Below are 22,800 nucleotides of genomic sequence, written 5' to 3' on the forward strand. Positions count from 1 at the left end.
CAATGAGCTAACGTGCTTCCTCGAACCGTCAGCTATTTAAATACAACCACCGTCAGGTTTCCATATATCGCTTCAATAGCATTCTCCTCGGCAACAGTTGTTGCACGGAACGTTATGTTCGCTTTATCGGCTCAACACAAAGACAAACTACGATAACGAAGGTTATAAAGGAATTGATGAAAGCCTGATTGAAACATACCGAAATCGTGACGCGTGGGTACTATCGGATCATTAGTAAGTTCATTTTGTATCGTCACGTATCTCGTAAACGTATAAAATTTTAATTCGGTATCTTAGAAAATGATCTAAAATCCTTGTTGTTCAGGTGATAAAATAGTAAAACGACGGAGTTTACAGTCGACTCTACCGAGTGGACGATTCTTCTGTGCCTAAGGACACGTCCTGGTTTCTTTTCCTGGCTCATTAGCTAGTAATACAACCCCTAGTCACCGATTAACCCTGCGATGGCCGGTTCGATCGACGGACGCTTTCATCCCCCTCGAGACGATCGAACGGTCTTCATTTCCTGATTAACCCGACGACGCCGGCAGCACCGACGAAGACGACTATGACGGCGACAGCGGTTCTCTTCGGACATGGAAGAAGACAGCAGAACCGGAAGTAATCTGTCTTCCTCTGGTAGAGACGCATTCGCGAAACCAGAGTGTACAAGAGTACGAGGAAAGAGAGAAGGACGGACGGAACGTCCGCTCGAATTCACATCGAGTGATTTAAAGGCTGGAATTATCCTTCTGCCACCCTTCCTTAAGCGCCTTGCTTTAACCATTATACGCGTATCTTTGACTAGGAGCCTCTCTCGACACTTTTAACACGTCGATGATCATACTCTATTTTAACCTAGACCGCGAAACGTCTCTGTCCCTCTGCCCACGTGTTTCTGACCAATCGGGGAGATACCGACGCTTTCTTTACGATCGATAAAAAAAGAAAGGGCACTCTATAGTTTATTGCCATCGTTTTTTTTATCGGATTAAATATTGTTAATTAATTCGTCTCGGTAAGAAAGAGATCGAGCAAAAGAAACTACTCTGTATCTAATTACCCTGACGCTTTCGGACAAAGTACGCGCTAAAGATACGAGGAAAACGATACCGACGTAACAATTCGAGTGGTTGACGTAAAACAAGACCAAGCGACTAGACGATCTCGTTAAGACAATTATAGAAAAAAAGTATGTTGGTTCTAAGCAGGATTATCACCGTGAAAGGAAAGCTTGACAGAAAAATCAATCTGTTTACTTTGGTGACAGGGCACGCACAAAACTGAGCAAGAATCCGAGTTGTCGCGGGGAATTGGAATTTATAATCCGTCGAGCGCTGCTACCTGCCCCGTGAAAGGTTTCGAAAGTTTTTCCGGGTGCCGGTGGAAAAAGAGGGGAAAGACCGCAAACACCAACGAGCTTGGCCACCGGTAGCACCACGAGTAAACTTTAGAACGCCTTCCGGCGAAAATCGACCTCTCTTTTTTCCTTCTATCACCTTTTGCTCACGGTTTACCGTCGACGGAAACAGAAAATCGTGCCGGGCTATCGGTCGAAACGAGACAGTTGACGCACACCGTTTTGACTTTTCTCCACAAACTGTGTAGGGTAGGCACTCGGTTCGGGGAAAGGGTTCCGAGTCAAACGGTATCCTTGTTTTCTTTTTCCTTTCTCCCTTATAAACGAACCCCGGCTTTTTTTCGACACCGCTAACACCAAAAAACTACGGCAAAAACTGTTGACGTTTCATGGTTGACGAAGTTGAGGGGACGCGTTGCTTTTTTACGCCGGAAAATACAGGGACGAGTTGTTTCGGTTCTTTTTTATTTTCTTATTTTTTTACTACGCTTCAAAGACCACGTGCATGCCGAAATCTTCTGAAATCACTTTTTCACTTGTAAATACGCGATCAACGATTAACTTCTTCATGCAGGAACTTTGGGAGAGCTACTAATTTTGGGGTTCTTGGAATAGTTTTCGGATACTAGGTCAAATCAAGATTGTACTTTTAACCCTTTGCACTCGAAGATAATTTTACTGTTTGCAAACAGCAAATTTAAAATATTAATTAAAATGTTAAGTGACTTCTTTTGAAGTTATTATTTCTCTACTAATAATTTCCACTATTGTCTATTTCACTATGTTTATACATCACATAAGCACTATTATAGAATTAATTAAATAATTCTTCTTTTAAATTATTGTATTAAATCGAATGGCGCCTCTCGAGCGCAAAGGGTTAATGAGTATTGTTCAGAGAATACCCGAGTGTTTTATCAAAAATTTTACCTAGGGAAACTGTTTGTTAAAAAGTTAAGTCGAAACTATCGGGATTTCACGCCTTTCTCCTTGAAAATCCTTGTTCGGAAATCTGTTTCTCGAACAAACAGAAATAGAGAAAGTGGAAAAATCATATTGTACCGAGGGAAAAACCCTCGGAGACGGCACGTGGAGGATGGTCAAGATCGAGGACTGTGACTAAAATGAAAAATGAGAGAAATTTTTCGAAAATCCCGGCTCGCTTTCTCTTCGTCCTAGGAAGAGGGCCACGCCTCCTTCCTAGCATTTAGAATCTCCATGGGAGAAAAAGGACCCCCTGCTGCTTTGGGATTGCACGCGTACCGGAAAGGGTTAAAAATGTTTTCCCAAACTTCCGGCTCGGGCAAACAATACTTTCCACGAGTATCATCCATAGACCTTCGTATTTCTGTTAAAAAAAAGGTGGTTGTAATTCGTAACCGATACAGCGACCATTTTCAGCACGACCGGTTTGACGAAAAAATTTGACACATTTTAAAAATCTATAAATGTAATAGTAAGATGTCGAAAGCGATTATCTAGCGGAGGATCGAGGAAGACGAAAAACGGCGGACGAGCAAGAACGAGCGATACGAGAGACTAATTTCGTTGGGGTTGGGGCAGGTCACAAGATATTATCTTCCTCCGGTGGCCGGGAGACGAGGCGAAGGAGGAAGGGGAGGACGCGATAACGGGAGAAATTGCAAAATTACATTCGAATCGGCGAATATCGCTATGGCATTACCGTCACCCGACTCTGCTCGTCGAACGACCTTCGCGGACTGGCTTGCGTAATATTTTTATCGGTTGAAATTACACATACGTACGGTATACGTTCACGCATGCACGCACGCACGCACGACCAGTCAGCCTCACGTATTTTCGGTTGCGTGAGTACGACACGCACTCTCTTCTACCGGTCCTTGCATTTTTATTTCGCTCCTTCCCTTTTCCCTTTCGTCCGTGCATCTTCGCTCGTGCATACGTGTACGCGTCAACGGGAATTTTAATAACTTATTTTGCTCGAGCGCCGAGATATAAGCGTTCGTAACCGATTAAAAGATTTCGATTGATCGTTCGAGCATACTCGACGTAACGCGAGATATTCGTAAGAACTTATATATCTTTACAGAGGGTGGTACCATCTTACGCGTGGATACGTTTTAATTTGATCGTCGTAACGATCATCTAACCTATAAAAGCAACTTCCTGATCAGCGAACATCCTCTTGGAGATCCGTTAGATAAGGTGGTTACGGATTCGTACAATCGTTCGTACTATTTCTCGACGATTGCGAAAGGAACATTAAAATTAATAATCGAAATTTCAAAATAAAACGAAACGGTGAGAAAGGTTGTTCGGCTAAAGTGTAAATAAATGTCACGCGTCGTGATCGAAAGATCAAGCGATTCGATTCCACTATACTATCTACGTACGCGTATAGTGGTGGCCGAAATGGCGCGAAAATTTGAAAATCATCCTCAATGAAAAATCTTTCGTTCGCAAATTATGTCCAACGTTTTATAATAAGCGGAGAATACTACTGACCCGACCACCGCGTTCGCGAGATAAACGCGTATGTTCTGGTACTGGCGTTATCGATAGCGTCATCGATGAACATCGTAACGTTATCGACGATATCGTAAACGTATCGTTAAGCCGAATAATTGATCGAAATAGATCGGAACGCATAATTTTATCGTTCGTTGGGGTAATCTTCTATCTGTTTGTTATTCGTGGGAGGACTTTTTGAATCAGATTGGGTCGCGTGAGGTTAGATGAAATCTGAAGATTAAACGAAAATTAATTCGAGCGGTAAAATTACGCGTTCTACTTTGGTATCGACAATAGACGGTAACAGCTCTGGTTCGGTGCGTTCGCGTCACATTCGATTAATATTATTTCGAACATCGTTGTGAGGAAGGTTAATCGAGTCGATATCGTTTAAACGTAACGCGAAGATTGGCCGGTATTAATCGAGCGTAACGCGAATTCGGAAGGAACGCGTGAATAAGAGTGATGGAGTGGTGTGTGGTGGACTCACGGTATCGTCTCATAAGATTCTTCTTGTAAGGTTTGGTGCCGGGTGGTCTGGATCTCGACCTCGTGGTGCCGTCTTTCTGATTGTTGTCGGAACACGAGTCGTCCGAGTCCTCGGAACAGGTACGATCTTCCCTTTCCTGGGAATATTCGGTGGACGTAGCGCCGACGAAGCATCCTCGTAACCTGAGCGCGGCCGCGGCGTTACCGTAGTCGTCGATCGGTTCCTTGCGATCTTGATCCTGATCGTTCTCGTCCCTGGCGAACTCGGCGTAGTCGCCCACCCTAACGCTCAAGTCCAACGGTTGATCCTCGAGCATCGTTTCTATCTTTGCCAGCTCGTTTCCGTTGCTGCCACCGGTTTGTCCTCCAACGGATCCTCGGCTACCACGGCAGCATAGTTGCCATCTTGATTCCTCAACGATTCGTACTCGACACTCGCTCGGAACAATGTAACATTACACTCTCGGCCGCTTCGAACGATTCTCGATGTTCGACTGTTCGAAAGGTCGCACCGTCACTCGACAGACTATTTTCCGCGATCGAACACAATTCACCGACGAATCGACGACGACGACGACGACGATATCCCGCGATCGAATCGAACAATCGACGCACGATCAAAATGTCACCGACCGAAACGGTACGGTCGCGTCTCTGCTCGCAAAAGTTATGATCGAGCGAATCCGATTTACTCTCGGTGAAAATAAAATATCTTCGTGGGAGGTAGAGAACTCTTCGTCCCGTGTGGCAAGCGCGAAGCACGAGCGGATTCTCGCGGCAAAACAGTTTTCGATATCAGCGGCTACGTTCACGCGATTCGCGCGCTCTCGAAGTATCGGTTCGATCGTCGCGGCATCGAGCGATCGATCATTCCTCGCGCGTTTTCCTTGTTCGAGCACACCGACGTACGTTGCACTTGTCGCGAGGAAAACGGAGAGTGACAGGCAGCGGTGGCGGCGATCGAAAGTAAACGGTCGGTAACGTATCACGGTCGCGCTCGATACCTGGATCAAAGCGAGCCAGAGCAGAGGATATATCGGTCGCACGTTAAAAACACTGTCGAAAACAAAACTCGGTTCTCACTGGTGAGCGTGTAGGCTCGCGTGCGCGTGTACGTATAGTTACGTAGACGCCAGTGTGTTTTGTCGCGGAGGGAGCGACAAGAGAAGAGGCGAGAAAGAGAAAAACGCGAGGACAGAGAGAATTGCCGAAGCGTATCCACGTTCTCCGCACCGAGGCTACGGTTGCCGGTGGCACACTGACTGACTCGGAACCGGGGTAGCCCGCTAGTCCAGACTCGTTCACTCACTACTCCAGACTCACACTCCAACTACGAGCGCCGGACTCGCTCTCGCTCGTGTACACCGAACACAGTACTCTCGGCCCGCCAGCCGACCGCGTTCGGCACTTTCCGTCGGCCGACTTCGGTTCTTTTCGGTCTCTACACGCCTCGATCAGAGTCGCCGACTACTTCACGTACACGCCGGCACCCACACACAGTCGCGAGCCGTCGCTCGAGATGCGCGGATGCGTAGCCTACCGCAATGTTCGAGCGACTGATGCTCTCTCCCTCCACTTTCAGCCCTCTTTTCTCTTTCCGTCTCTCTTTCTCTCCCTCGACGTTTTTTTTTTCTCTTCCTTTTTTTACCACCTCTTTACTCTTTATCTTACGCGTCTCTTCGTCCTCCCTTACGCCCTTCGTTCTTCTCTCCTCGTTTCTTTTCTTCTCTTTATTTCTCTCTCACGATTTCGCGAGGGAAAGCTATTTTCCGTCTTATTGGGATAGGACCCACGCACCAGACAGCCAGTAAACGGAGCTGTCACGACATTAACCTTCGATCGTCGACGGGACGTTTTAACGGGACGATCTATTTTTTTCTTTTCACTCGAGAGCCAGACCGACGGATCGAGAGAGGAATAAACGTTTTCGATCGTTTCGCCGGGATTGGATCGATCTCGTCGACGAGCTACTATACGAGAGTTTCGCTGCACGGTCCCTGACATTGTCTTCTCGAGGATGAATTCGAGCGACCGGAGAAAGAGCAAGCCGGGGAAGAAAACGAGACTGGAACGATTGCGTATGCACGGTACACACAATAGGTGAACGTGCGTGCGAGGTCGCGGCAGAAAGGAACTTCCAATTCGACGTGTCTCGTTGCAGCCGGTAAACACAGGTGCAACGAAAACGTCGGAAGTGTTTTTGCAACGGGGCATACAATGCGAACCTTGAAACTGACCGATTTCGTAACCCCTCGTTCGGCTCCTTGGCGTCGTTTCTATTACGAGACGTAACCCCGCGAAAAAACCATCTTTTGTCCAGATTTTATTCCGCGATAGGCTAAAAGACCCTTCGATTCGTATTAATGGCAATTCGTGTTTACCTTGTAACGTCTAGTACGTTTCGCTATCGAAATCACTGTATATGTACGCGTTTGTTTTTATTGTACATCTTCCTTTTTCGTCAATGAATCGTAGCATTCGATTCAATCGGTATTGTCCTCGTTAAGTTGCAGCCAACTGTTGAATCTCTCACGCGCAAGAACGTGTAGGGCGAGCACGATAGGAATCGTACATAAATCGTTGTCGATTATCAGCGGCCGCTTATCGGTCGGCTATCTTGCACACAATGCGTGTGCGTGCACGGGTCGCGATCGCATAAGAAGGCAAGGTTCGATAAATCGCGATTCTTTCGTTCCACGCTCGATGCACCCGTGTCTTGTCTCGAGGATTTCGAGATTCCATCCTGGAAACGTAACGAGAGAAGGAGCAGTACTTAGCTACATGGCTCCTCTTTGATAGGAAAGGTTTCGACTAGCTCGATGCTTTTTCTCGATAACGAACTGGCCTTAATTGCACTTCCCGGCCAGCTCCAAAACACGATTCTATTGTTCCGCCGCCGAAAACCTGACGTTTTCCGCGAAACTCGTACGCGTATCGAGATTTACGATTTCAAGGAACACAACAACGTTCGCGGGAAAAAAAACGTTCTGTTGCACACGGAAATAAGTCGACGTTGCTTTTGTTGGATCTCGTAACGTGACTCATGTACGATTGCGATATTTCCAATTTTTATTTCAGACTCTAGGATGATACAATACGTAAACTCATTGTATATTTCGAACCTTTGAATCTGAATTTTTCCAAATTTATTTTAATCGCGAGTATCACCTGCTCGCGGTAACTTTTCTGGCGAAGTTGTAAAGAAAGGCGAGGGTAAAAATAAGCTCGCACAGCACACCGAGGCAAATAATCAAAGTGTAAGAAATAACAGAGTTGTTACAAACTGTTTTTATGGCTAGCCACTTTAATTGCTTGGGATCTACACGCGATAATGAAACTGGAAAATAAGCGGGGTTTATCCCTGATGCTGTTATCAAGATTGTACCTCCTAACATAAACGAGCGAAACTGTGATATTTTGTTGCAAATAACGTATACAAAATGTTCTCGTTCGTATACTTTGAATCAATTATTTTCTTCGTAAAATATCATCCGACGAAATGCTATAAACGCATATGTCGCGTTAGGGAGACCAGAAAAGACGATGCGCCATCGATTTTGAAGCAGCTAAGGTAGATTCTCGGCCGTTCCAACTTCCTGGAAGTAGATGATTCGACGAAGATTCGAGTGATTTGTCGACAGGAAACTCGCTGAATCCGACGAACAGAGAAAGGAACGTCCGCGTCAAAGGGTACGCGTAGAAACGAACGAAACGTCGCGATCGTCGATTTGTCGTATCTCGGCGAGATGCAGAAGTCAACGGTGAGTCGAGGGACAGGCAAGAGAGTTATTTTAGCGCAAAAACGGCCGACGCTGCCGGCCTGGGAGAGAAAACCTCGTAACTCTCGCCGATCTCGGAACGGGACGACGCCCAATCCAGGAAAACTACGATTTCTAATCCATCAACGTGCTCCTCGCTCGCCTACAGTGTTTCTTCGACGATCAGGGGACGTCGTTTTGCGCGACTCTTCCCCTGTTTCGCGTTGGGAATTAACAACTGCTTCGTTGCGGGTCAATTTCATCTTCTGCGATGAGAATGTCGACATTTTTATAAAGCTCGTATTGTATATCGTTACGAACGTTACATTGCGAACGTCTTCGTCGAGAAATTCTAACGAGCATCATAAACGATGGTGCATAACTGAAAATGATATAGCGGTAATTTGAAATTTGCAGCAGCTCGTTAGAAGATCGTTTTCATCGAAAGAAATCATGTTGGAATCAATTCATAGTAAAAGCAGCGGCCTTATCTTTCCCTCTCGATCGACGGTGAACCTAATTGGATCGCTAATGGTCGTTTTATAGCTTGATCATAAAGAAAGCGTTCTGGATCAGCCGCGTAGCAGAGAAGAAAAATGTTGGCGATAGGGAAATTGGCGTAATAGCTGGCGTGTTATGTGGAACGTGGCGGCGATTTCGCTGGCGACCGTGGACTTTTCTTTCTTCGACGCGGCTTATGATTTTCGCGGTGAAAAGGAAAACGAGCCAACACGCACGCCACGGATCCACGCACCCTCGTGTCCTTGGAAAGTCTCGATCGCGAGAGGAGGTACCTTCACGGTTTCTGACACTTGGAGCAACAGCAGCAGCGAGCTTGTTCGGCATGGCAACCGGCCACGGAACCGGCCACCTCTTCTTCTCTTCGTTCTAATCGAGTCGAAGGAATCGACTGCTCGTCCAGAAACACCTTTCGGCTCGAATCATCGTGAAAAAAATTCCTTCCCGTTCGACCAATTTTGCTCCAATACTTTCAGCTTGCTGCTACGCGACTCGGTATTGGAGTTCGTAATTTTTTAAATAAAAATATTTAAACCGTTCGAGGACGTCGAGGTAATAAACGAAAGATCGAACGTAATTAACAATGCAGCAGCGACCCGATTTGGAAACGAATCGCAAATCTCGAACGGTGACGAGAGCGAAGGGCTCGGATATACGAGTGTATCGAGTAAAATTAATAAATCGATTAATTGAAAAAGAAAGGCGCAAACGAAAGAAATCATCCGCGTCGATGGCAGACGAGAGAAACGTGCAGTCGAGGAAAAGTGCGCGTTAGTCTCGGCCTGAATCGTCGACTAATACCTCTTCCTCGTCTCTTTCTCTCGTCTCCCTGTCTCTAACAAGAAATTAAAATCGCAGTGTCTCGACGAAAGTTGCGCTGAAATTTAGAGAGATTCACCGATTCATTTCGCTTTCTGTGTTTTGCCGTTTCACTCGCCATCGTTCGAGGCGCACATTTATGCGCGTATGTACCTACGAATGTTGTTACCTAATCTCTCCAACGTTACCGGCGTTCAATTAACGTTACGACGCGCGATGATTTAACGCGCGGCGATATAACACGTAGAGATCTAGCGAGAGAACTTTCCCGAATGCGCGTCTTTAGAAACAGGTTCTTTCTCGAGCAACGAGTCGATTAATCGAATCACTGGATTAGATATAATTGTAGGGAAATGCGAGGCTGAGGGAAAAAAAGAAGACCTAGTTACACTTTCTTCGCTGTCGGTTGGACAGGAAATATCGCGGCCATTGCTCGTTGTTCTGTAAAAAAAAAATAGGAAATTTCTCTCTTGTCCTTTCCCCCGGTACTGTTCTGTTCGCCGTCCGACTGTCTCCGTTCCCTACTTTTGTTTTTTTCCTCCTCGCCGTTTCGTTTGACCAATATTCGTTAAGCGAAATGATCGACGGATCTCGGCGTAGAAAGTGGAGGAAAGAGAACGCGACATCGTCGGTTCTTCTTTGGAAAATCTCGTGACGCGGGCTCGAAGAAAATCGTTAGGGGGACACGGTCCGTAAAAATGAAAGCGAAGCAACGAAATTCCGTGATTCGTTAGCCGGCTTTTAATTAGAAACGTATGATAGGGGCTAATTGTTGCTCGCGAAGAGAGAAGCATCGTCGTCCGTTTAACCGGTCGATACGTTTTCTCTATTCAGCAACACTTTCCTTCGCTGAACATTGTTCATTCTTTGCAAGTTCGAATTTCGTCCGCGATGGAAAGTGATCGATATTAGAAATTAAATTAATTTGGCGGATACGGTAATGTTTTATCCCTGGACGTATGTAATCAGGGCCGAAGGTCTGAGAAACGTTTCGGAGCGTGTACAGACGTCGATCCGAGGCTGCGCGCATAATCGGGGGAAACGGTATTCTCGAGAAGCCGATTCGAAGGAATATCCGCGTATCTGTGCGAGGAACACGAAAAGCAGAAGAACAGGGGGAGCCACGGAACAGCATTAGGAGGATCAGGGAAGACGAGGAGGTCGAAGACGAAGAAGAGGAAGAAGAAGAAGAATCCCCCTTGGCTCACGTCCGCGAGAACCGGAAAGATTCCCTCGATCCGCTACGAACGGCTTCCAAGGTCCGCGCTCTTCGTATTCGAACGAATTCACAACACACGAACAGGAGGCGTACAAAAGAGGGAGAAACGAGCGTGGACTCGAACGCTCACGCACTCTCGCGGTCTCTCACACGCGTGCTTCAGACGCACGTCCGGCCAAACGAGCCGCGAGGTTATTGTTTAAAGCGTTCCCCTTTATTGTGTCTACAATGTGCTCGGTCACACGCGGCCGGAACAAGCAGCCGCCACTGCGGCCCTTCTCCTCGCTAAACGACCTTTTTATTTTATTATTCTATTCGGTTGCTGCACCTCGCGCTCTCTGCTGGGCGTTGCCCCACGACTAACCGCCGCATCGCTTCTCATCAGGGTCCTCTCTTGACCTTTACGCTCGAAATAACGAGCTTACGCCGAACTGCAACGCGATTTGCATTCGATTCTTTAATTTTTCCTACGCCTTGCCTTCTTGTAAGCGGGAATTTTTTCGATCGGAACTCGTCAAAGGCTACGTATTAATTCGGTTGTAACAGCGAGAGGCAAGAAATCGCTTAAAAAGGTAGCGATGCGTCGCGCGTATCAAATTCTCCGACACAGCCTCTGAAAGACGGATTTCCAGTTTGTCTCGTTCTCACGCCGCCATTTCCTGTAGCAGTGTCGCCTCCGCCTTCCAGCGTAGATCGTAATCGATTCGAACGCTGTCACTGGCGTCACACACGCCGAGGACATAATTCATTCGCGAGGCATTTGCACGCGGAAATAATTTGACGCGGCTCGTTCCCCGACTAGCGTGCCCGTGAACGCTTTATCCTGGCCGCATCTCGCGAGATGGCCAGCCAGTACGAGCACCTGCGTACCGGACCAGACCCGTTCTCTCGGTCCAGCCAACAACGCCGAGAGCACTGAGGCAGGTCCAGGCGGAACGATTATCGCTTAAGCGTTTTCGTTATTGTGTCCACCGAGTCGATCGCGAGCCAGCTTCTTGGCACCGTTCCACGAACGTGCTCGACCGTGTGCAACTTTGCTCCGCCATCCTCTTTGTCGCGCCATCGAGTGGCGCGCTTCTTGGCAGGAAGTTGAATCGCGTTTAATTTACCGTACCTTCTGAGCTGCCCGCTAATTCCTCCGACTATTTATATATCCGCGTGCTATATTTAGCGCCACATGGTCGCGTTACAATGGCAGATCGTTTAAAATGGGAAAAAAAGAGACAAACGTATCGAACAGTGTCGACAGGTTAGGGACAACAGGCTGCCGACCGAGAGCGGCCGAGCCTGCCAACTGGCAAGCCTCGATTCTTCCTAGTGACACGGAAACAGGGGGCCACCTCCACGGATTTCCCTCGAGAGACCCGTCAGATTTTCTACAGTTCTCGACTCGTTCTCTTTATCGGCTCGCGGTTGGACGCGCGTCCATCCTTGAACCGACTGGACAGACAAATCGTCCTTTACGTATTCCCTTTCGAACGTTACAAATCAGCCAGAGACGGCCAGTCGGGTCGAGCGCGCTCGCGGTACGGTTGGCAATAAATCGTGCTGTGCCGGGTTAGGTACGATCGAAAGCGCGGGACGAGTCCCGCCGAGGAATCCGTCTCGAAGGCACACGTCGCGCTGCCCAAACGCGTCGCATCCTTCTCCGTCCAACCGCGACACGGAACGAGAACAGGAAAGCGTACAGTCGCGTGCGATCCAACCTTCCTAAGATCTAGGGAATCTACTCGATTTCTTCGCGCGTCGATGCACCAACATCTGCATCGAGAGTTGGCCTACTATTGACCGCGTTATATCGACCGCGTGATGTTTCCAAAGTCGTAAAGTTCCACAGTCTCGAAGTCGCAAACTCTCGATTTTCCCAAGTTCCAGGTATTTCTTCCGTAGCCGTACCGCCGGTTAATGGAAGGCTACGTTGCGGCAGAGTGTACATCGTCCATCTAGTAGAGACGGCGAGCGTAGAAGCGAGTCGCGTGCGTGCATGTGCGAAGCTAGCGGCCCCGGTTGCATGTGCACACGTCTCCGACCGGCGACTTGGAAAGGGGAAGTCGTCGACGTCCGAGGATCGAGAGAACGAGCTGAAACAGGAGGAGGAGGAGGAGGTGCAATGGCGCGGCGGAGAGGGCAAGAGGGAGACCGGCGAGGAAGGTGGCGGTAGGATGGCTAGAAGAGGGGCAAGAGGGAGGACGGACAGACGGACGGACTCGAGAGGTGCAGCGAACTCTCCCAAGGCCTGCGTACCCCCACCGAGCCTACCACTGCAACTGCAACTCTCGCGGACCGGAGCCGAGGAAGCTTTGACTGCGCGACGCGTACGGGCCATTCCGCGTCAAAACGCACGGCTCTTGCGGTCCTAGTTGCCCATTTTTTTATAATTCGCCTAGTCTATCGACGATCTGGAGAAATCGCCTTGCGTAAAATTTCAACTTTTTGTCTCGAACGATTTCTCAGATTTTCGATGTCGAGATGCAGTGGTCGTTCGAAACAACGTCGTTCGACCATGTAATTCTTCCTCAGATTTATGGGAATCTTCCTGTTCCTTTGTGTCGGAATTTCAATCATTTCCAAAAACGTACGCGCAACGTCATGGTCGAACCCGAATAGGAAAGCGAAGATTACGAATAAATTTTTAATAACTAGAGTTTCGACGTGTCTCGCAACGAATATCCATTTTCACTGCGGCAGTCGCGTTGACGCGTATTGACCACCACGGTAGAAACAGCCGTGTCTGACAAGGCACACGATAAAGTGGATTATCGGTAAGTTGAATAATACAGACCGAATATCGACGCTATAAATTTATTGCGATTAAACGATCGAGAAGAAATATAATTCATTTATATGTATACATAAAGTATTTGGGAGAAAATTCATCCCGAAAGGTAGAATCGAAAATCGAAATGACGTTGGACCATACATTCGGGTCATCGTCGGGTTCGCGTATTTTTAGAAGAACCAATCAACTACCAAGACATTAACCCTGTTTTTGTGGCAGCGAACACAATGTAGTACTTACTGTACCGTGTAGGGGACCAACTCGAAGACTGTGGTGATCCACGAAACGAACACCAGGTGAACCGATACCTTGCACGGACCTTATTTATCGCGTCCCATCGTCGACCCACTTTATAACCTCTACGAATGCTCATCCGGCAATGACGAAGGGTGTACATTGTCCCTACGAAGGGTGTACATTATCACTAACACGACGACGTTATTTATCGGGCGTGTTTAGAAGCATCTTCTAAGTTGCCATAGATAGCTACTTTATTTTTATGTTTTCGATCATCGCCGATTCCGTCACAAAATTACAGTGGACAGTTTATAGCAGTTAATAGTAAGGGCCAATACGATACGATACGATCGTTGATAATTTTATTCCGACACATCCCCTCAGTCCGTTCGACATAGATACTCTTTTGTTTATTCGGACGTATTTACTGTCTGTCCGTGAGAAGACGGCTAGGTACAATTTACGACTTCGCTTTATCCCAGCCAATCCCAGCTTTTCCCCTATCGCGTTCTTGCCACTGATTTTCGTCACGATCTCCGTCCGATAACGAGAGCTCGTATACTCGGGACGTAAATACTCCCTAGCCATTTTCTCACGGACGATACACGATTAATCCACCTTATACCGTAGTTGAAATGGACGAAATTAGGTTGAAAATTTCGTATAAAAGAATCGCGTAACGAGGAATACATGGGTGTAACAGAATTGAGAGTAGAGGATCTATACATCGATTAATGTTTTTATCGAAAGGAGTTGTTAGGTGCCAGTACAGCGTAACCATCGAAGAAAATCCGCGGTAAAGAGTGTCCTACCGTACCGTAAACGAGCATACACCCGGATTGCCCCATACAGGGGTTGAGAAAGTCGAGGATCGGCGATGTCGACGCCTTCTCTCCCGCGGTATCCTTGAAATCGTATCTCCTCCTATCCTCCGCGTTACATACCTCCTCAAACATTGACGTCACAGAGAGTGCAACGGCGCGGCGTCGCGAGCTCGGGACGACGAACGTCCGACGAATTTCAATCTGCCCCGGAACGATTTCGAACACGTCGCGCATTTTCAAGCGGCTAGAAGCGCAAACGCGCGCGGAAACCCAACCCAAAGAGACAGATGCGCGAGTACCATTTCGTTGGCGCAAAAATACGCGGCGGTGCTCGCGCGGCTGTCATGCACGCTGCGTCATGCGACGCGGTTAAAAGTGACTCAGGTTTTATTTCCTGCTTCGAGTTCTACATAGTTAGCATAGGCTAGTCGCGCGCGATACCCGCGAATCGATAGCGAAACGATGCGATTCTTCGCGCGTGGTCGTCGACGCGGCCCGAAGCGGCTACGAGCGAGCTTTATTATCTGCTCGAGTTCTGGGTCGATTGTTAATCGCACGCGCGCGCGAGCATACCGGCGACCAACGATCCCGCCAGTCCAGTCGGTTCGTCCTTCTTCTCCGGCTACTCTTTTTTTGCCTTTTCTTTTTACCGCTTCTCTCTCTCTCTCCCTTCGTTTGACTCTCTTACGAGTGGCCGAGCATCGTTAAATTTATTCGCTGGCGTAACCTGTCGCGGAATTTTCGACCGGCGAATTAATGAGACTTAGGAGGATGGATCAAGCGACGCGTTTCTGATTCTACCTTTTTTCCTTTCTATCCAATTAATACGCGCATCGAATTCCTTCACACGAAGTACGATACACTTTCGTAACATTTATACAAAAATATTCGAAAGTTAATGTTTGCTATTTAATTGTAAGTGGCTTAGCGGAGTAACATTGTCTAACAATCAATCGTTTTACGTTAGAAACATTAAGGTTCGAACAGTGTCCTGTTACAATTGACAATTAACCGCTTTGTACTTGGAGTACTAATAAAACGCGTGCCCGTTCGTTGCTTTAAAATCGTTTACCACAATGAGATACTCGGACGCGATACGATCTAAAAGCTTCGAGAGCGCGCATTCGGCGAAAACTTCCGAGTACAAAGACTGAGACATGTTCAATCCTGGAGTAACAGGTGCAGCTTTTGTTTAGCGTCGGAAGCAATTATCGGAACTGTTAGGTGCACTTATCTATTGATATTAATTGGCGATCAAAATCGAAATAACGAGAGCCTGAAAAATAGCGCGAAACCCTGTTTAAGCAGCAGCTGTTCTAGTTACGGACGAAACTCGTACGATCTTTCGCAGAGATATCCTGTAAAGCGCGGCAACGCGTTATCGTCTCGATGTTTATTCGCGTCGCGATGCTTCTCTCCCGCGTTGGCTGGAAAACTCCGACAATAAAGTTGCGCGCGGTAATTCGAAGACAAACAACACGGTGGGAGTCGGATTCTTGCGTAACTCCGCTAAGGGCGGTAGCCGAGTCGTTCCAAAAAGCTGGCGGGTTTCGATCGACATCGAATTTCAGGAACGACGTAGACGCACGCGTGAATTACGGCTTTCCGTTCGAGCCATCGCGAATCCCTCGCTCGCGTCACACTGTAGCAATTTTAATAAAACAACGTCCATTCCGAGATAAAAGACGCCAAGAGATTGCGCGAGTGCCGTAAAGCTGTCTCTTGTTTTTGCCGATTTCAATCTCTCGCCATAGAAGATCAACGACCAGGAAAAACACGGACATTGCGCCTTTGCATGAACAATGTAGCGAAACAAATCAATGTTTGCGTCCCTACATAGTTGATAGCACGCTTTCATTTGCATCGAGGTTGCACCAGATGACGCTACAGTTTCGTTACTGCAATGGATTTTGAAAACGAGTCCGTATAACGTTCGACGTTTTTCGATGCCGCGGTATGGCTGCGGCTTTATCGAACTTCTGAAGATGCCGACGAAGCTTGAAATCCCATTTAGAGACGGATCGTAGGGTTAGGCATAGGTGGAGCAAATGAAAAATTTGTGGATATCGAGAAAAAATTGTCTGCCTCCAAGAGGTGCCAAGAGCGGCACGCGCGAGGCAGCACGTCGCTGATCACAGGTGGAAATCGTTGATTGTATGTGGCGCAAATCGAAAGTGAGATCGAGATCACCGGTTGGAGATCGCGAGGCTCTACTTAAGGAGATAGAGCCAAGTAGGTAAGTTAGAGGTTCGCACGAGACTCGACGACATTTCGGTCGGCATGAGCCATCGTTTCCAACGTGTACAGTCGACGGCAAATCCCACTTCCCTTCTGACACGACAACCGCGAGAATTTACTCGTTCATGTTTACCGATTTCTCAGGATTTCAATATTTCAGGAACATTTGCGAATCTAGAAACTGGAGGATTTAGAAATGTAAGGATTTTGCGAATGTGGATGTTCGATTTAGAAATTGGGGATTTGAAAATTGAAGAATGTAAGAAAGAAAGAAAGTGAGAAATTTGGAAGATTCGAAGTATGAAGAATTGGGAAATAAAAAAGTGTGAAATATATCCTTATCTAAAGGAAAGCTATGTTGCGCTCGAGTGTACGCGGTCGGATGGTGACGGTGTGCACGTACGTAGATATGTACGCACACGCGAGAAGAAACGGTGAACGAGCTCGTTCGCCACGCTAGCCCTGGCCTAGATAAGCCGACTACTCGGCTTTGCATCGTTGCATCGCTTTAAACAGTCGCGCCACGGAAGGTTCGACAACGGGGGTCTATCTTGACCCTTACCGAAGCTTTTTATTTATTTCTCGCGTGATTTCGCTTACTTAGCGTATGCTTCGATGTCAATTGTATCTAAACATATACTCGAACGAATAACGCTTGATCGCAAAGTCTAAAGTAGTAACGCTCGTACTGGTACTTCCGTCTAGTCGCTAGCCTATTCGACCGTTCGAACGTACACTCGAGTTCTCTATTCAAACGATTCGCGTTAACCAATAACCTTGTTTGCAAGTTACACTGTCGACTCGTGTCATAAATAATTCTATCGGTCGTTTAAAAAACAGAGTGAAGACGGACGTACGTGATCAGAAACGTTCCACTATCGATTACCAAATGCATCATCGTTTCTATCGATTCGAGTCCTTAACCCACGTTGCTCTACAACTTCGACACCTCGTTATCCCGACGTTCCCTAATTTCATCGAACTTCACCTGACACGAAGCTGGAATCGAAACAGCCGTAAGCGGACTCTCTCGTAGCTTCGCTAATTTCCGTGACTCGTTCTCGTGACACCGTTTCCCCGCCGTTATCGTCGCCGTTCGTATGGTTACGAAAGAAGTCGATACTTTGTAAATTATGATGTCCCTCCTTCTCTTTCTTCTTTTTTCCTTTTTCTCCTTTGGTCGTTGGCACTTTGCTGTCGAGCAGCAATTCGCTGCTATTCTCGCAACGATTGTTCTCGAAAGGGAACAGCGAAATTTCCTTGCTGATAATGCCGTTGCATTCTCCGCTACTTCGGATTACCAACAGGCGAAGACGCTTCGTTGATTCACGGAATTATTTCGGAGTTTCACGGTCCACGCCAGGTTAAACCGTATCCGAAGCTTAGATAATGATGGCAGGATTCTCCCTCCGTTTGCTTTCGAACTTCGAAGAACCTAGGGAAAATGCAGACTGTTTTCACGCACGAAGGGTAAGGCGAGTTGCGAAAGATTCCTCCTACTCTTTCGAGAAGTGTACCCAGCGTGGAATAGCGGCCCGATAATTTCCTACGTTCGGGGCTGTTACGGTGGAGCTTGCTAAGAAACGGGAATCATCAGTTTCGATCGACAGAGACTTCGAAACGAGAGGAAGCAATAGGAGATCTCGGTCGACGTCGCTCGAAGGGGATTCTTTGGTGAGAACTCGGCTTAAGGTCGCGTGAATCCGCGCACCGCAACAGCGGACAGTGAAACTATGCCGTTTTTTCTCCTGCCTCTTTCCTTTTCTTCGACTGGCGAACACCGGACTCGCCTTTCCCTCGGCGATCAGTCCACCTTCCGTTCGAATATCACTTTTCCTAACGATCGACGATTTTCGGTGATTCTCAACGAAGAACAGGACCGTTTTCTTCGTTGATAAAGTACAGAAATCGATCCATTTCGATAAACTTCGTCTTTTCTAATTTGATCGAAAGTAGGAAAGTAAAGCGGTATAAGAAAGTCTACTTTCCTGCGCGTTTAGAATTTTCGAGAAAGCAAAATCGTTCTTCGTTTTCGTTCAATCCTCTGGCGCGGATATGAAAGAAACTTTGGAGCACAGGGACGTCGAAGCATTCGGCAAACTGACGGATTAGCGGATAGACGTCGCAACCTAGTCGTTGCATCCCAGATCTACGTATAATGCCGTAACCTCGATTCCAATGAAAATGACGTTACGCCATTTTTCCTGTCAGTGAAATGCGATCTATTTTCACGGAATCCGCGCGCGTTTCGCGGCTGCTTTTTTGTTCAACGACGCGAAACCGTGATCAAAGCAGCGTCACGCGTTTCGAAGAGACAGAGAAAAAGAACGGGTTTCGGTTGTAAGCTTAAACTTTACAAGTTTGTCAGAAAAGTGCGGGTACATCGGTAGCTTTCAAAATTAGGTCGGATCGAGTCGAAATCACGAGGCTTCGTAACCGAGGCTTCGCAACCGAATCAATGCGGTTATCCGCGAACGCGTACGAAACACGTATGCATAAGTTCAAACGAATTTCGCAAATTATAATTCATGGCAACCCGAATCGTCCCCGTGTTGCTCCATTTTTAACGAGGTAACTCGATAATTCGATGCGCTTTCGATTACGCAACCGCAAGGGTTGCACTACCGTATATTTTTTAATCATTCTGCCACTAAAGCGACAATGTTTCTATTAAACATTGATACATGGACATATTTTTGTATTAAATATCGTCGTCTTACTTTTGTTAATTCCATAAATTTGTCGAGTAAAACGAATCGAGTTAGCGCGGTATCGCGATAAAATACAGAAAAGCAGGGTTATTTTCGTGAAGGCAATAAAGCGTACAAAGTTTTAGCGATAAAGAAACGAAAAAGTTGAATAAAATTAACGGATGCAATAAGATTAAAAGAAGTATAGATCGAACGCGGTTTGTTTGCAGGATGAAAGCGACACGTCGTTATCTCGGATCTTTCGTACGCGACGTCGATCAACCGTATCGTAGGAAGAACGCTCGGAGCAGAAACGGAGGTTGTCGAAAGTTGTAGGCCCGTCTGGTCGGTTTTGGCGGGATGCAACGCGAAGAGAGGCGCGTTCGCGCGGTGCATCGAAGAGAAGGCGGTCGGCGCATGCGCCACTTGGCCGATGCACGTGGTAAGTACAAGTATGTCAAGGCGCGACCTGAATTTTCCTACTCTTAGTGCCCCCTACCGTACTCTGCTCCCATCTCCCTCTTCGCTCCTCTGCAGCCCGATCGTTTACCGTCGCGCCAAACCAAGCCGAGCTGAGTCGAGCCGAGCTGAGCCGAGCCGTTGCTCCAAGCTTACTGGATGCAGCTTGTCCCCTGCCTTCCCCGCGCTCAGTCCTCTTGGCGGCCTCGCGCGCGTTGCATCTACCTGCGCGCTCCGCGAGAATGCCGCTGACCACCAACACGCACGTGCGTGTCTCGAGTCCTAACACAAGCACGCGCGACCGTGCATAACTTTTCGCGAACGCATATCCGGGGACCCCTTCCTCTTCGCCACCTTCTTCGTCGGCGCAAAAATACTCTACGATCCGCCGTTCCTTCTAGTCTTTCCTGGTCCACACAACTTTCCTCGTTTGCATTTCGAACAAAAATGTCTTTGAAAACGATCTAGGAGCAATCGATACGCAGCGATATATCGGCTGTATATGTGGCGCTAAACCGTTAAGGTATCCATGCGTTAACTTTCGTGGAGACCTTTGGCACATCGTACATTTATTTCCACGGGAATCCGCGTGTAGGTTTCAATTTGACGCGATGCTAAAGAGTATTTACGTGTGTAGCGATCTCTGTTTACGAATCGAACGGCTTACGGCTGATCAGCGATATCCAATTTAAGATCTCTCGTTCCTATTCCCAGGCAACGGCGAGCCATGTTTTCCTCGTCAATTTGTCACGGAAAAGGAAAGCGTTACGGTATATCTAACGATCGATCGATCGATCGTTCTCTTCGACGTCGCCAAAGCGACGTGGTTCCCTAGAAAGCTTATTGGTATCTGGCGAATCGAAAGACGCGTATCACGATTCTTCTTTTCTCGCCATTCTTGTTTCTTTTTTTTCTGTTTAACGACGAAGCTTATCAAACATCCACGTTATTGGGTCGTTGCATATCAAATGGCGGATTTCGAAACATAGAAAGTCTGACACGATTCGATGACATAAAAGCATCGCTCAATTGCGTCTGTGCCGTATCGTTTCGATCGGTGCACGGAAAGATTAAAAATCAGAAAAAATCCTTGCTTTTCCGCTCACGACTCGGTCAATTTTTATTCCTGCTCTTATTTTAGATCCGTTGACCTTCCGTGTCAAGAATTATTCATTTTTTAACCAGACGGACTGCTCGTTGGCCTTAAGTTCTTATTACAGATTTTTCAAAGTGCCTACGAGTCTCGAGATTACCTCATCTTTCGGCTGCTGTTACTCGCATCGCATCGTTCGATCGTCTGGTACGAAATTACCGAGGCGGAGAACGAATTTCGTTCTGGTTTCCGTTGAACGTGCTACACGTATTCGGAGCAAAGCGACGTTACGAAATCGGAATCCTTCGTGGACGTTTCAACGAGATATCCCTGGTACATTCTGCACCATCGCGATTAAATGTGTAGTCGGATTTTTTTCTTTGGTAGAAGCGAAAACTGACGAATATAAATAAATAAATAGCAAAATTTATTTTTTATGTAATTATTATTTTCCTGTCGAAATACGCGTGTACGCTATGTGGAACGCGTTGATTATACGTAATGTAGAACATGTTCCATATCGGTTACACGTACCTTGTTAACGTTGCATAGTATCATACAATATATTATTTTTACCATTGTAAGTACATCATAGTTATAGTAACGAAGAAAATGAGTCCAATGTATTACCACGTTAGAAACGTGCTCAACGAAAAGAAAATATCGCACAAAATTTATTAATCATACTTAAAATCGAGAAGTTACTTTCGTTGAAAAGAGAACGTGTCTCCATTGTCGTCGAGCTTTTAAAATCGGGTGTTCCATATTAGGTGCAGTTACCTTACACGTATACGAGGATGAAAAGCCTGAAAAAAGCTAAGGAAACGCTCGAGTCGAACTTCCTCTTAAGTAAAGGTAGCCTAGCGTAGCGTATATCGAGAAACTTAAGTCCGGAATGTTGAACGTAAAAGAAGAGCAATTCAAGAAACGCAAATGAGACGACGGAGAGCAAGAAAACAATGTGGATAGAAGGAAAGAGGAAGAGAGCGAGAGATATAGGAAACGCGTGTATACGTGGAAAGAGTACCTGGGTCGGTGCAAGATACGCGTAGTGCTTGTTTTGCGCGTGAAACATCGGCTTGACGTTTTTACGAGCGCTTGACGCGTTTACGAGCGCAACCGGTGCAACGAACGATTAGGAGTCGATCGAACGATGCCACGGCACGGCGAGCCCTCCACGGATTTCGACAAACTTCCAACGGACGAGAGACGAGAATCATGCGGGAGATTGTGGTGTCTCTTCTTTGCCTATAAATCATAGGAAACGGTGTTACACGATCCAACGCTCGGGAAAAATTCTACGTCCGTCTAGGCGTTTCGAATAAGCCGATAAACCGAAAGAAATGCCAGAAAACGGTAGTTCCTTCGTAAAATATCGAACCGTTTTGATCCCCCATCTCGCCGAATCGTGCTTTACCTTTCGACCTTTTTTTCCTTCTCTCTCGTTGCTAAAATTTAACGCGATTCTCTATACTCTCTTCGAAATATCTCATCTTTTCGGGGTCTATTTTCTCCAAGGTCCTCCTACCGTCGTCGTAAAGCGTAAGACCGTTCATAGGAGCTCCATCGAACGACAATGGGCGGACTTTCGGGTTCTGGCAGATCGACGACGACGCCGACGACGACCGTGAAACCAGTGAACGCGTACAAGGACAACGAAGGGTGCGAATTTTTGTTCGTTCGATCCCCCGGAGGCGCGGTTTCGCACGAAAAGACGTAGGTGTTTGCCTGGGGTTAAATCGAAAGATATCGATTCGGAATGCGTAGGTGGGTGCTGACCTACCCCTACCCCGAACCCCTCGTCCTCCGGACGACCTTCTGGG

General features: G+C 47.1%; 1 protein-coding gene across 7 annotated transcripts in view; it reads right to left on the reverse strand.

Annotated features, from left to right (window-relative positions):
• The window catches only part of Eip74EF (Ecdysone-induced protein E74), a 142,617-nt gene that overhangs the window by 47,599 nt on the left and 72,218 nt on the right, over positions 1 to 22,800 (reverse strand). The window contains exon 1 of one of the 7 annotated variants that reach the window (XM_076531039.1): positions 4,344 to 7,243. The exons of the other annotated variants lie outside the window; for them this stretch is intronic. Within the exon in view, the coding sequence (XP_076387154.1) occupies positions 4,344 to 4,659 (316 nt within the window). The 5' untranslated portion in view covers positions 4,660 to 7,243. Of the gene's footprint in view, positions 1 to 4,343; positions 7,244 to 22,800 lie in introns of those variants that run through there. 7 annotated transcript variants of the gene reach the window in all.

This window comes from Megachile rotundata, chromosome 4 (genome assembly GCF_050947335.1).
Source record: "Megachile rotundata isolate GNS110a chromosome 4, iyMegRotu1, whole genome shotgun sequence".
Lineage (NCBI taxonomy): Eukaryota > Metazoa > Arthropoda > Insecta > Hymenoptera > Megachilidae > Megachile > Megachile rotundata.